General features: G+C 39.1%; 4 protein-coding genes and 1 long non-coding RNA gene across 5 annotated transcripts in view; 1 reads left to right on the forward strand and 4 right to left on the reverse strand.

Moving 5' to 3' along the window:
• LOC126938621 (eukaryotic translation initiation factor 1) overlaps positions 1–15393 on the forward strand; it is a 1120764-nt gene that overhangs the window by 526291 nt on the left and 579080 nt on the right. The gene's annotated exons all lie outside the window — the stretch shown is intronic.
• The window catches only part of LOC126938649 (uncharacterized), a 165991-nt gene that overhangs the window by 74000 nt on the left and 76598 nt on the right, over positions 1–15393 (reverse strand). The gene's annotated exons all lie outside the window — the stretch shown is intronic.
• LOC126938577 (keratin-associated protein 1-5) lies at positions 2300–2854 on the reverse strand. Its single transcript, XM_050762937.1, has one exon. The coding sequence runs from the start codon at positions 2852–2854 to the stop codon at positions 2300–2302; it is 555 nt and encodes a 184-aa protein (XP_050618894.1).
• Positions 5089–5936, reverse strand: LOC126938604 (keratin-associated protein 1-4). The gene has a single exon (XM_050762987.1). The coding sequence runs from the start codon at positions 5814–5816 to the stop codon at positions 5451–5453; it is 366 nt and encodes a 121-aa protein (XP_050618944.1). The 5' UTR covers positions 5817–5936; the 3' UTR covers positions 5089–5450.
• LOC126938578 (keratin-associated protein 1-1) lies at positions 11917–12926 on the reverse strand. The gene has a single exon (XM_050762938.1). It carries the CDS (start codon positions 12873–12875, stop codon positions 12342–12344), a length of 534 nt encoding a protein of 177 aa, XP_050618895.1. The 5' UTR covers positions 12876–12926; the 3' UTR covers positions 11917–12341.

A 15393-nucleotide genomic window follows, 5' to 3' on the forward strand; every position in this document is an offset into this window, starting at 1 on the left:
ATGGAAGTAGCAACTACAGGAAGCAGCTACTGACCCAAGGGTTGAAGGAACAAAGGAAGAGTTAGGAGTTATTAAAATGTATACATTTAGAGGCTGGGCCCTGCAGAAATGACAGTCATATTTTTTCTTCACATATTCTGATGTCTCTGAACTAGGAGGATAGTCCCAGTGGATCTGACTCAGAACTCTGAGGACGGGGTGCTAGCTGGCTGGAGCAAGGCCTAACATGGAGAGCTGGAAAAGCAACAATGTGGCTTGCGGATTTCATCACTAACATCACAAAGCTGAGTATAGTAGGGAGGGTGTGGAGTTCTGAGACCGCAACTTAACCAGCAGCACAGAGTAACTTATTCTGAAGCTCACAGTCTCCGAAATAGCCGTCTTTAAATCTTATAAACTTTCCCACACTTTCCTTTATATCCATTTTCTTAATTTCATTCTCTCCATAAATTTTGGAGTCGGCAGAGTTGCATTCAGATTTCAGTTTTGTTTCTAAACTTATGAGCTATGTGACTGTAAGCAAGCTATTTAACTTCTTTTAGACTTACTTATCTATAAGCCAGGATCGCAATATCCATTTCACAGGATTGGTGTAGATGTTATGTGAAGCAAAGTTCACATGATGTGTACTTGGCATATGCACAGCGTGTGGTACTAGCAAGGCCACGCTGGTTCACCTCCTTCCCCTTCAGACGTGTCTTCTCCATCACTCTTCCTCCTTTTCTTTCAGCCTCTCGTACCTAGCCTTTTTCACTGTGTCTTCTCTCTGTCTTTTCTCCTCTATTTTGTTCTCTTCTCCCCCTTTTCATTCTTGTCTCCATCCTTTAATACTCTAATTCATCTTGCTTCATCCCTTTCATTGTCCACCTACCCTTACATGGCCAATGATCCTCAATAAAAGAAAGGCTCCCACGTTTGCTTTGGACTTGGAAATGTGTGTCTTTTTACCATTACTTAACTGTTTAGTGCACCTTATATCTTCTTTGGTGTCATATATAGAAAATTGCCATTTTGAGAGCTTATTGCAATTTATTGCATAGTGTAATGGAGTGCAGTAGCACGATCTCAGCTCACTGAAACCTCCGCCTCTCAGGTTCAAGCGATTCTCCTGCCTCAGCCTCCCAAGTAGTTGGGACTACAGGCATACATCACCACGCCCAGTAATTTTTTTTTTTTTTTGTATTTTTAGTAGAGACAGGGTTTCACCATGTTGCCCAGGCTGGTCTCAAACTCGTGAGCTCAGGTTATCCGCCCGCTTCAGGCTCCCAGATTGCTAGGATTACAGGTGTGTACCACTGCTCCTGGCCTCAAGTAGACATTCTTTTCTTTTTTTTTTTTCTTTTTTGAGACGGAGTCTTGCTCTGTCACCCAGGCTGGAGTGCAGTGGCGCGATCTTGGCTCACTGCAAGCTCTGCCTCCAGGATTCACCCGCCATCCTCCTGCCTCAGCCTCCTGGGTAGCTGGGACTACAGATGCCCACCACCACGCCTGGCAAATTTTTGTATTTTTAGTAGAGACGGGGTTTCACCGTGTTAGCCAGGATGGTCTCGATCTCCTGACCTCATGATCCACCTGCCTTGGCCTCCCAAAGTGCTGGGATTACAAGTGTGAGCCACCGCGCCCAGCCTCAAGTAGACATTCTTGAATTATAAGCAGTCAAACCAGGTGATGTACAAGTGAAAACAAATGCAATGGTTTCTTTGCCTAGTATATACTATTTATTAAGAAATGACAGAAGACATTGCATCACAGATATAACTGAAATATCCAGCAGGCAAGATCATTATGATCCAAAAATCAAGGGATGGATCAGATGTTAAAATGTAGAAAGTCCAGCCTACTTCTTAGAAGCTGAATGTTGGGTAATGAGCTTCCATTCTCTCTGGTGACGCTTGAGGAATGTCACCTGGCTATAATTTGGTGTCTTTGATGTTGCAAAAACTTTTAGGTAAACAAGATAAATATGGATTATAAAGCATGGAAACATTAGACTTGTGGATAGCTCTCATGGATAAATTCCACAACATGTCAGTAATTTTTAATCCTGCAGAAATATCAGAAATAGTATATCCCAAGCAAACTGATGATCAGCAGGTGACTTTGTAGCATTTCTGTGTCCGCAGTGAAGAGTCAAGGTATTCACTGTAGAATGGAATCAGAATTGTGAACTCTTATACTTAGTAGTCTCCATCACAGACAATGCAAAGTCCGAGAACTTGTTAGTGGTCCAGGGGTGGTCAAGGGATGAACAGTTCAGAGACACTGTGATGTAGGCAATTGAAAATAAGCAAACTGGCTTTCAGCAAATGGGCTCACAGCAGCAGACTGGGCGGCAGCAGGACTGTCCACAGTAGGACGGGCGGCAGCAGGAGGCCTCGGCGTGGTGCAGCTGGCAGCAGGATGGGGGTGTGCAGCTCACCACGCAGCAGGGGGGAAGGTAGGTGCCCTCCACACGGCAGTCTGGGCGGCACCACCTGATACGGGTGCTCACGGATCCACTGCTGCCCTCTTGGCCATAGCCAATGCCACCACCAATGCCATAGCTGGTTCCGTAGGAGCTGGTCTGGCAGCAGCTTGGCTGGCAGCAGCTGGTCTCACAGCAGCTTGGCTGGCAGCAGCTGGTCTCACAGCAGCTTGGCTGGCAGCAGCTGGAGCCACAGGTCCCACTGGTTGAGAAGCTGGGAAATCCGCAGAAGCTGGTCTGGCAGCAGCTTGGCTGGCAGCAGCTGGTCTCACAGCAGCGTGGCTGGCAGGAGCTGGTCTCACAGCAGCTTGGCTGGCAGCAGCTGGAGCCGCAGGTCCCACTGGTAGAGCAGCTGGGATATCCACAGAGGCTGGTCTGGCAGCAGGTCATGGTGTTGGGAGTTGGGTTGAGAGCTGCGTTGCTTGGAGGAGTTTCTGAGTTTTGGTGGTGACTTCCACATTGGCCCTTTTATACATCTGAGCCAGCTGCTGTTTACAAAATTGTTAACATATTTTCTTTGTTTTTGTTTAAATTTGTTTCTCAGTGGATCTCCAATTGGCTTACGTTGAAGTACTTATGACACATTATGAGCAATAGTTTAGAAATTACTCTGTTTTATAGTTTCTTCCGGACTCCTCATATCAGTCCTTTGCTCTTCGGAATATGTTTGTGGTTTCCCATGTTCCAAGAGTCCTTCCATTTTAGTCCAAATGAATGCTCTTATTTTATATAATAGTTATTCCATGTGACAATCTATTCAGACCTCTAAGGCTAAGAGTAATAACTGTGTTGTTATATTTAACTATTATTTTTTCCTCCTTGATAGATAGACTAAATTCTATTAAGTTTTGGATATCTGGATATCTACTGAACTGAAGGAGTACCTTTGGTCATGCATAATTCGCAGATTTCACCTTGTTTTGTTCCAGTGTCATATTGAATTACCGATTATAGTTCCTTTGATTTCAACCAATTTGAAATGTGTGAATATTATTCCTGTTCCAGACCAGAAATCTGTTCTTGGGAACCAAACTGACATAGTATTTAGGAAGGTATCCAGCAGAGTCCTTAGTTTGTGATAGAACCTTAATAAATGTTTATTGAATCTGATTCAATAAATGTTTATTGAATAGGTGGAGTAAAAGGCATGATTCATGGATATCAATACCACTCCCACATAATTAAAGAGAAATTTCAAGCTGTAGTACCTCTCATGAAAGAGTCTTGTTATTTACTGTAAAGAGACTAGGAAATGTGTTTTTTGGTTTATTTTATTTTATTTTATTTTATTTTTTGGTTTAGTAGTGGAACCGGGCTCAGGAAAAAATATCTAGGAGTTGTGACACTTTGAAGAATGTACTGCCATCTACTTTATTCCTCTTGGAAATTGCATAATCTTGTGTGTAATCCATCATTGCTACCAAGTAAATGATAGAGGTAAGTTCTGGGAGCTTGTAAATAATGTGGAAAATATGTTCCTTTCTATATTTGCATCCTATTGTATTTTGTATATTACACTCTAATACCTAATGAAGAGTTTAAAAATTAAATGGTAAAATATGTTTTGTTTTGTTCTAGGTTGTGTTAACTTCTTTTTTTTTTTTTTAGACAGAGTCTCGCTCTGTCACCCAGGCTGGAGTGCAGTGGCATGATCTCGGCTCACTGCAAGCTCCGCCTCCCGAGTTCATGCCCTTCTCCTGCCTCAGCCTCCTGAGTAGCTGGGACTACAAGTGTCCACTACCATGCCCGGCTAATTTGTTTTTTTTTTTTTTTTTTTGTATTTTTTGGTAAAGACAGGGTTTCACTGTGTTAGCCAGGATGGTCTCAATCTCCTGACCTCGTGATCTGCTCGCCTCGGCCTCCCAAAGTGCTGGGATTACAGGCATGAGCCACTGTGCCCGGCGTGTTAACTTCTTAAGAGAACATCTTTTAAGTTGGGTTGCAAAGTGCAAAATATAATAGAGCTGTTTCAGATTTCTAACGCATCTGTCTGACAAATGGCAACAGTAGAACTCAGCAGGTGCTCTCTATAGCTGTTTCTTCTATTATAATTTAGACCAGAGATACACTTTATGCATACCTACCTACATCAAATGAAGGTGAATACTGGGAGTTGAAGCTTAGAGAGCAATTCAGGGATCAGTGGGAAGAATGTGAAAGGCTAAGGCGTAGAAATTAAACCTAAATACTCTTGGAAAATAGGTAGTATCTGGTAGATATTTTAAAATCTATTTAGAAAGTAATACAATGTCTTTAGATTTGGGGGCATAAATGAAGGAGAATATTTAGTATATAAAATGGAAGGAGACAAAAGATAGTAGAATTACATTTAGGTTGAAATCAATAGCTTTGATCAACCTTAAAATTTTAGCTGAAGGTCAACCTTTATTGGTCTAGACCTAATTGTAATAGATTAGAGCATGCAAATATTGGAATAACTATAAAATTATTTAATTCATGGAGCATTTCTAAGTTGATGGATTCAAGCATAATTTACTTTGTATTTAATCTTTCTGGTTTAGACTTTGTGGTTATACCTTGGTATTATTATCAAATTGCAAATCCACTCTTGAATACCAGCCACAGGAAGACATGCTTAAAGGTAGAAGGTGGACATAACTCAGTTTGCTTTGCACATTAAAACATTTTATTTGAATTAATCAGAGATATTCAAGGAAAAACCAGGTCTGAAGATGCATGGGCATCAAGAGAGAGTTGGGGGAGCAGAGATGTCACTGAAATGATGAACTATTCCATCTTGGTCCTCTGCTCAAGCAACGTAAGCTATCCAGAACACTGATTGATACATGTTTCAGTGAGTGAATTCGGCACATCCACAGTGTCTTCACTAGGAGTTTCATTATCTCTGAGCAGGTTAACAACATCATGGTACTTAGCATCCAAGTAAAATCGAACAGTTCTTCAGAAATCAGCATAATTTTGCTGTGCTTCCCCTTTCATTCGTAAGCGATCAGCAACCTGGTTTTTAGCAGGTGGGCTCACAGCATTGGCAGCAGCAGGCTGGGCGGCAGCAGGACTGCCCACAGTAGGATGGGCGGCAGCAGGAGGCCTCAGCATGGTGCAGCTGGCAGCAGGATGGGGGTGTGCAGCTTACCAGGCAGCAGGGGGGCAGGCAGGTGCCCTCCACGCGGCAATCTGGGCGGCACCACCTGATACGGGTCCTCACAGCTCCACCCCTGCCCTCCTGGCCACAGCTGATGCTACCACCAATGCCACAGTCAGTTCCGCAGGAGCTGGTCTGGCAGCAGCTTGGCTGGCAGCAACTGGTCTCACAGCAGCTTGGCTGGCAGCAACTGGAGCCACAGGTCCCACTGGTGGAACAGCTGGCCATGGTGTCAGGAGCTGGGTTGAGAGCTGTGTTGTTAAGAGAGGTTTCTGAGTTTGTGCTGCGCCTTCTATATCTGTCCTTTTATATGTTCCCTAGAGCTGCATATTTACCTAACATCTTTTCTTGATGTCAATTTCAGCATGAGTCTCTGGCTAATACCCGAGGTGTTTAGAAAGTTATAAATAGCATTTCAATAGCCTGCTTTTTCCATTGTTCAATTGAGTCTCATTATGTTTCTTCTTTGCCCTCCGGACTAAGTGAAGGCTCATCATGGAAGCCAAGCACAAAAGTGCCTCTTGATGCAAGTCACATGACAGACTGGCCTGAGCCAAGTGTTGCCCTGGCATGCTTTGTCATACTTGTCCTTTGATAGCCTTTAGGCATAATTTATCTTAACTGACCATTTTTCCTTAAATGATCACTTAACCATGATCATGGTTTTATAAACAATTGTCTAGACTTGGAAAGACTAACATTAGTGTCATTAAAACATGAACTGTAACCTGATGTATCAACTTTCAAACCAAGTATGCCTTTCTATGATCAATTTGTGCAAGTTATAGGATCCTCAGAGCTCTATCTAATATTCTTGCCTTCAGTAGTAGTGAATGTACATGTTGATAACCAAAATCTTTAATGACTTTTGCTTGTAGATTGTTTTCTGACACTATTAAATTAAACATATGTGCTAGTAATGAATACACATTGTAACAAGTCAAAGAGTACAGAGGCATATAAAGAAAAACTAATATCCTGTCCCTTCCCTGAAGATGCACACATCTCTACCAAAATTAATGCTCTAGAGGTAATCAATATTAAGAATTTGGTGCACATTCTTTGATACCTTTATCCCTGCTTCTGCAAATATAAACCAGCATATATACATATATATCTTCTATTTCAGTAAAGTTTGGGTCTCCTACACATTTGTACTTACAAATTTTTAATTGTGGTAAAATATACATACCAGAAAATTCATGAATCATTTAACCATCTTAACTATTTGTAAATAGTCTTGTCACCCTTGTTGAAAATCTTTTGACCACATTCACATGCAGAAGAATGAAATTAGACCATTATCTCACATCATATACAAAAACCAACTTACAATGGATTAAAAGACTGAAATGTAAGAAAGACTCAAAATGAAAACTATTAGAAGAAAATAGAGGCAAACTCCACGACTTTTGCCTGGCCAATGATATTGTGAACATGAACTCAAAAGCATCAGCAAAAATAGACAAATGGGATTACATCAAACTAAAAAGCTTCTGCACAGCCAATAAAACACTAAACTGAGTGAAGAGACAAACCACAGATGGGAGAAAATATTTACAAACCACATATCTGATAAGGGGTAATATCCAAAATATAGAAGAAACTCAAACAACTCAATACCTGTAGTAAGAAAACAAATAACATAATTGAAAAATGGGCAAAGAATCTAAATAGACGTTTCTCAAAAAAAGATCTACAAATGGCCAACAGGTATATGAAAAAGTTTTCAAAATCACCAATCGTCGAATAATGCAAATTGAAGCCACAATGAGGTATCATCTCACATATGTTAGATGGTTATTATCAAAAAGACAAAAGATAGCAAGTGTTGGAGAGGAAGTGTAGAAAACAGAACTCTGGCACACTGTTGGTGGAAATGTAAATTAGTACAGTCTTTATGGAAAACAATATAAGGTTCCTGAAAACATTAAAAATAGAACTGTCATATAATCAAGCAATCCCACTTCTGTGTATATACCCGAAGGAAACTAAATCAGTATTTTGAAGAGACATCTGCATTCCCGTGTTCATTGCAGCATTACTCCCAATAGCCAAGATATGGAAGCAACCTAAGTGTCCATGTCCATCATTAAATGAGTGGATAAATAAAATGTGACACACACACACTCACACACTGGAATATTCTTAGTCATAAAAGAAGGAAATCCTGCTATTTGGGGCAACACAGATGAAACTTGAGAACATTATCTAAGTGAAATAAGTCAGACAAAGAAAAAGACTAATATTGCACTTTCTCACTTACAAGTGGAATACAAAAAAGTTGAATTCATAGAAGTAGAAAGTAGAATGGTGGTTACCAGGGGCTAGGGTGGTGGTGGAGTGTGTTGGGGAGATGTTGGTCAAAGGATTACAAAATTTCAGTTAGATAAGAGGAATAAATTCAAGAGATCTATTGTACAACATAGTGACTATTGTTTATAACAATATGTTATAGTCTTGAAAATTGCTAAGAGAGTAGATGTTGTGTTTTCACTACAAAAAATTATGTGAGGTAAAGCATATGTTAATTAGTTTGATTTAGCCATTATACAAGGTATGCATATTTCAAAACAATGTGTTGTACACATAAATACATATAACTTTTGTTAATTCAAATAAATAAATAAATGAACTCATTTAACCATGTATGTATTTGAGGGTTTATTTCTAGGCTCTCTGTTCTTTTCCGTTGCTTTATATGTCTGTCTTTATGTCAGTACCACACTGTTATGATTACTGTAGCTTTGTAGTAAATTTTGAAATAGGAAAATGTGAGACCAACTTTGTTCTTTTTTAAGATTGTTTTGGCTATCTAGGACCCCTTCTGATTTCGTATGTATTTTAGGATGGATTTTTTTTTTATTTCTGCAAAAACATCATTGGGATTTTTATAGGGTTTGCATTAAATCTGTAGATTCTCTGGGTAGTATTGACATCTTAACAATATTAAATCCTACAATTCATGATCTCAGGATGTCTTTTCATTTATTTGTATCTTCTTTCATTTCTTTCAGGAACATTTTGTAGTTTCTGGTGTACAAGTCTTTCCCTTCCAAGGTTAAGTTTGTTCCTAAGTATTTTATTCTTTATTTTATTATTATTATTTTTTTTTGAGATGGAGTCTCACTCTATCACCCAGGCTGGAGTGCAGTGGCACAATCTCGGCTCACTGTAACCTCCACCTCCTGGGTTCAAGCAATTCTCTTGCCTCAGCCTCCCCAGTAGCTGGGACCACAGGCATCCACGACTATGCCTGGCTAATTTTTGTATTTTTAGTAGAGAGCAGGGTTTCACTGTATTGGCCAGGCTGGACTTGAACTCCTAACGTCAGGTGATCTGCCTGCCTCAGCTTACCAAAGTGCTAGGATTACAGGCATGAGCCACCATGCCTGGCCATAAGTATTTTATTCTTTTGATGTTATTGTAAATGGAATTGTTTTTAAAATTTTCTTTGTATATTTTTCATGGTTAGTGTATAGAAATGCAAGTGATTTTTGTGCATTGGTTTTGTATCTGCAACTTCACTGAACTTATTAGATATAACTGTGTGTGAGTGTGTGTAAAATCTTTAGAATTTTTTACATATAAAGTCATATTATCTGTGAATGGAGAGAATTTACTATTTCCTTTCCAATTTGGATATCTTTTATTTCTTTTTCTTGCCTAGTTGCTCTGGCTAGGACTCCTAGTACTATGATAAATAGAATGGGCAAAAGTGGGCATGTTTGTCTTGTTCCTAATCTTGGAAAAAAAACTGTTGATTATGATGTTGCCTATGGCCTTTTCACATATGGCTTTAATTATGTTGAGGTCATTTGCTTCTATTCCTAGTTTGTTAGGTTTTTTTTTAAAATCATGAAAGAGTTTGGAATTTTGTCAAATGCTTCTTCTGTATCAATAGAGATGAGCAGGTGCTTTTTCCTCTTCATTCTACTAATGATTCATTTTTGTATGTTGAACCGTCCTTGCCTTCCAGGATAAAATTTCATTTGATTATAGCATTTAATACTTTTAATGTATCATTTAATTCTATTTGCTGGGATTTTGAAAGGATTTTTCATTAATATTCATCAGGGATTTAGGTCTGTAGTTTTCTTTTTTTTATAGTATCTTTGTCTGACTTTGGTATTAGAGTAATGCTGGTTTCATAGAATGAGTTTGAAAGTGTTTTCTCCTTTCTAATTTTTAAAAAGAGTTTGAGGAGGATTGGTGTTATTTTTTCTATAATGTTTTGTATATGTCACCAATGAAGCCATCTGGTTCTGAGCTTTTCTTTGTTAGGAGGTTTCTGATTACTGATTCAATCTCCTTGTTATAGGTCTGTTCAGATTTTTTATTTCTTCATGATTCAGTTTTGGTAGGTTGTACATTTCTAGAAATTTCTCCATTTCATCTAGATTATGCAATTTGTAGATACATTCTATACATATTACTAACTCTTTTAATAGTTACATAATATTCCAGAGTATGATCATACCACAAATCACTAAACCATCCCCAATGATAAAACATCAATCATTTTTATTTTATGCTTTTGAATTTAAAAACAATCATAGAATTTTAAGCTTAACTGGGTCCAACTTTAGATGATTAGGGATGGTCACATGATGTATGGGACCAAATTCTTAACTGAAAATTAAATTAATTAAACTAGATGGGCTTCTCAAACTGGTTCTACCGCTGACTGACTGTATGACCTTAAAAAAGTCATGTAATTCCTCTGAATATTGGTTTATTCATCTGTAAAATGAGATGATCTCTCAGACATCTTTCAGGGCTCTACCAGATTGTCCATTCCTTAAAAGCATAATCTGCCTATGTCTAATGCATCTGGGTGTCCTTTGTAGTGCTTTCCGTACTATTTTGCATATAGATGCTCAGTAAATGCTTGTTAGTAAAAGAGGGAATGAATGACTAGCAGTGTACAGTAATGATGAAAAGCCCAATTTGCATTTTACCTAAATCACTTGTCATTTATTTATTTATTTATTTATTCATTCATTCATTCTAGCAGGAACTTCTTAGGTGGTGATACCAGTATTTAGGATCAAAGGGCCAAAAGGACAAAACATGTCTCAATTTCTGTTCTGTTGTTCAAGGGTGTTTTCTGGATTGGATTAGGTCTCTAGATAGTATGTTGGGGAAATTGGTTCTTTGCTTTGCAAATGTTATCCTTTGTTCATACCTTCTAATTTTCTGATTTTCATTAACCATTGAATAAAGCATTGTAATGTTAACCTAAGTAAAAAACCAAACAAACAAAAAAAAACACCTTCGATACTCTCAGTTCTAAGTCCAAGGAACCGTGAATTAATCCTAAGCCTTGTTCTAAAAACCATTCAAATTTATAAAGCATTCTCTGATATTTGTCTTTAAATGTGTATAAATTTATTGCATATGTGTATTATATATAAAAGCATATTTATATATGTATATGTTTACTTTGAAGTGAACATTTTAAATCAAAGTATATATGTTGATTCTAAAAATACAGTAAATTCATTGTTATCCTCACTTCTGTTTAGAAACTGGAGGAAAAAGTTTAGAGTAAAAATTTCCATCTAATTGCGAGTGTATTTCCTCAGAGAGGCTTTCCCACCCTATATTTCTCTTGCAATCCTTCGCAAGGTTACATGTGAATGGAAGACTGTGATTTATTAGCATACATTACCATTCTTTGATGACTGCCTGAAAGAGCATTTCTCTAACAGACAGGAAAAATAAGTAATATTCTGGCTCTAGATTCAGAGATTTTTATTTTTTATTTTTTTCAAAATGGGGTCTTGCTCTATCACCCATGCTGGAGTGCAATGACACGATCTTGGCTCACTGCAACCTCCACTTCCTGGGTTCAAGCAATTCTCCTGCCTCAGCCTCCCGAGTAGCTAGGATTACAGGTGCGTGGCATGACGCCCGGCTAATTTTTTGTACTTTTAGTAGAGATGGGGTTTCACCAGGTTGGCCAAGCTGATCTCGAACTCCTCACCTAGTGATCTGCCCACCTCGGCCTCCCAAAATGCTGGGATTACAGGTGTGAGCCACTGCACCCAGCCAGAGATTTTGATTTCTGTAACTTCCTGGTTGTGAAAGCACTGTGTAAGGTTAAGTTATGGTAACAGAGCCTTTACCATTTCTGAGGCCCTAAATAACTACATTTACTCTATGTTTTTATGGGCATTAACCTCCATTGGGCCTCTGGATATCAAATTTCCTAATGTGGTATTAGAAGAGAAGGGATATCAAAAGCAGATTAAAATTTTTCATATGACATTCTATGAAATATAAATCCTGAATACACTCAATGAAAAAAAGAGACATGTTTGTTGCACCAATAGTTACAATTTATTAGACCTTGGTGTATTATTCCTCTTTCATAGGGGGTGCAATTTGCAGGGTGGTGGAATAGAGAAAGTGAGTGTCCTGAGAAGAACAGATGGCTCTTCCATGGTCTCGTCGGCACTGAGACTCAGAGCGTGGGCTTCAATGCTTGTAAGGGTCAATTTCAAGGTAAATCGGCTTTTTCATTTTATGGGTCAAATTTGTATTTTGGTCCTCAGAGAGAAGAGCAAGGTCTTTCTGGAATTGAAAGGAATCAGGTAATTCTGAGGCCTAAATATTTGGTAACCCCCATAACAAAGCCAAAGAAAAGTTCAAGAATTTGTTAGTGGTCCACAAGTGCTTGAAGAAATAATTCATTCATGAATTGAACTGAAAGTGGAAATTTCAAGTTGAAAATCAGCAAACTGGCTTCTAGCAGGTGGGCTCACAGGAGTAGCAGCAGCAGACTGGGCGGCAGCAGGACTGTCCACAGTAGGACGGGCGGCAGCAGGAGGCCTCGGCGTGGTGCAGCTGGCAGCAGGATGGGGGTGTGCAGCTCACCACACAGCAGGGGGGCAGGTAGGTGCCCTCCACGCGGCAGTCTGGGCGGCACCACCTGATACGGGTGCTCACAGATCCACTGCTGCCCTCCTGGCCATAGCCGATGCCACCACCAATGCCATAGCTGGTTCCACAGGAGCTGGTCTGGCAGCAGCTTGGCTGGCAGCAGCTGGTCTCACAGCAGCTTGGCTGGCAGCAGCTGGAGCCACAGGTCCCACTGGTTGAGAAGCTGGGAAATCCACAGAAGCTGGTCTGGCAGCAGCTTGGCTGGCAGCAGCTGGTCTCACAGCAGCGTGGCTGGCAGCAGCTGGTCTCACAGCAGCTTGGCTGGCAGCAGCTGGAGCCGCAGGTCCCACTGGTGGAGCAGCTGGGAAATCCGCAGAAGCTGGTCTGACAGCAGGCCATGGTGTCAGGAGTTGGTCTGAAGTTTGGGTTGCTTGGAGGAGTTTCTGAGTTTTGGTGATGGCTGCCACACTGGGCCTTTTATAAGCCTTGGCCAGCTACTGTTTACATAATTCCTGAAGTCTCTTCCTTATTTGTGTTTGATAATTTGTCTCTGAATGATAATTGGCCTCTCCCTGAGTTATTTGTTGAACCTTCTGGGAGCCTTTGAAAGTTGATTGTATTTGGTCTGCAATTAAGCTTCTTTACCATGGTCAAGTAGTCATTGGCATTAATTAGGAATATGATCCCTAACTCCCCATGTTTCTTAAAATTTTCTCATGGTCGAGGAATAATTGACGGATGCTTCACCTTTAAGGATTGTCAATATTATTCAGTGTTGACCCTTACAACTGGGTGATTGGGTCTCACATGACAGTTTAATTCCCTCCAGTTTTAACTGCGGCTCCTTCTCTACCTTCCTTATCTTCCCTTTGACTGTGAAGAAAGACTATATTCAGCTGGCCAGAAAGGGATGCTTTCTTGGGCCAGGGAGATTTGCATTAATTGCTATTCATAACATTTTTCCATCACTGATTATGTGCCTAAATGGTTCTGAGTACTTTGTATGTATCAACTTGCTGAATTTTGACAGCAATCTGTGGACTAGGTATCACTGCCACTCCCATCAACCATGTGAGAAAACTGAGCCACAACAGATTGAAGTGACTTACCCAAGTTCACACTAGTATCTAGTGAATCTGAAATTTGAATCCACACCCTCTGATTCCAGACTAAACTCTTTAAACACTATAGTCAATTCTTTCTCTCTTTCTCTCTCCCTTCCTTCCTTCCTTCCTTCTTCCTTCTTCTTCCTTTTCCTTCCTTCCTTCCTTCCTTCCTTCCTTCCTTCCTTCCTTCCTTCCTTCCTTCCTTCCTTCTTCTTTCTTTCTTTCTTTCTTTCTTTCTTTCTTTCTTTCTTTCTTTCTTTCTCTTTCTTCTTTTTTTATGTAAGCAGTCGTTTGAAGGAAAATCCAAGTGTGAAAGCAAGATATAAAAATGTGCTTCCTTTCTTATAGACTTTTTTTAGAGTAAAAGGAAGGAAGGAAGGGGGAACTTAGGGTAAGTAATAACACTGTTTATTAGAGCCATTCCTAGAGATTTTATTTATTTATTAACAGCATAATAAGCACACTTCAAGAAAATCTTAAGTGCTAAAAAAGTTAACCTCCTTGACTTGTCTCATCTTTTATCTTAGGATATTCTATAGATTTAGATTTTTTGACTGCATAAAATTATACTTTTAACATATTAATACTGGAGTATGTGATTTACTACAGTGTGTTAGATCTGCTGTATGCAGTTTATTATAGATATTAGAGACTAATCTAGTGAACTGGAAAGTTTATATAATTTGAATGAGGCAACTGATGATGGTGAAGATAAACGTTTTGTTTAGATGCAATAAAAGGTGATGAGGCCTCCATGGAGTATGAGCTCATTGCAGAGAAATGCAAGTTACAGTGCTACTCTTGGGTTTTGAACCAGAACACCAAATGGTAGTTCCACTTCTCTAGAAATGACAGCTTTGAGTTTACATCATAACTCTTTCTGAGTCACAATTAAGTCATTTTCAAATCCCACATCAAATTTGGTTTAAAAGATGTGATTCTTTGTGAATTCCTTGCTTCTTCTTAAGCAAAGCTGTATCACGGATTCTTTGATTAGCTAATATTTTTTATGTTGGATGTTTGAAATATGTAGATGTGTCATGACAAGAATCTCAGGAGCTATTTAATTCAGATCTAAACTTAGCAGAATCTTTGATACTAAACAGATGTGTCTCCTTTTGCAAAAGGCTCAGATATCTGAGGACTTGAAATACATTATTGATAAGAGCACTGGAGACAGTGGCGTTGCATATCGGTTCTCCCTTTCTGGGCTTTTCTACTGTGGCACCATTTTCAACATCTTCCTCAGTGCAAAATTTAAGGTATAACACTTACTTGAGAATTTGACTCCTGTGCCACAGAATGAAGACTAATCTGAACATTCCCTTACCTCCTCTAAGTAAATTAAGGAAATGAAATTTATATTATTTCACTTTACATAATATCCTCCAAGTTTAGATATGTTGTAATATGTGACCGAATTTCCTTCTTTTTACAGACTCAATAGTATTCCGTTGTGTGTATATACCACATTTCTTATTCCTGTGCTTATTCCCTCTGGTTTTCATTACTTCATTTAAGTGATGGGTTCCAGACCATTCCAGTACCATAAGAAGAACGAATATGTTTGTCTATTATTCTTGAACATTGGACTTTGGCTTAACACAGATACTAATGTTTGAAATTATTTTCACTTAAGATATCATGGTTCTGATTTTTAGTTACAAGTTCTGGGGATTCTTCCAATTTCTTCATCTCCATTTTACTAGTTCTCTAATTCAGTTGTGACTGCCTTACTTAGATTCTCAAGAAATAAAGCATGATTGACGTACCAGTCAAATGAATACAGCATTCCTACGTAGGGCTTCTGT

This window comes from Macaca thibetana, chromosome 16 (genome assembly GCF_024542745.1).
Source record: "Macaca thibetana thibetana isolate TM-01 chromosome 16, ASM2454274v1, whole genome shotgun sequence".
Taxonomy (NCBI): Eukaryota; Metazoa; Chordata; class Mammalia; order Primates; family Cercopithecidae; genus Macaca; species Macaca thibetana.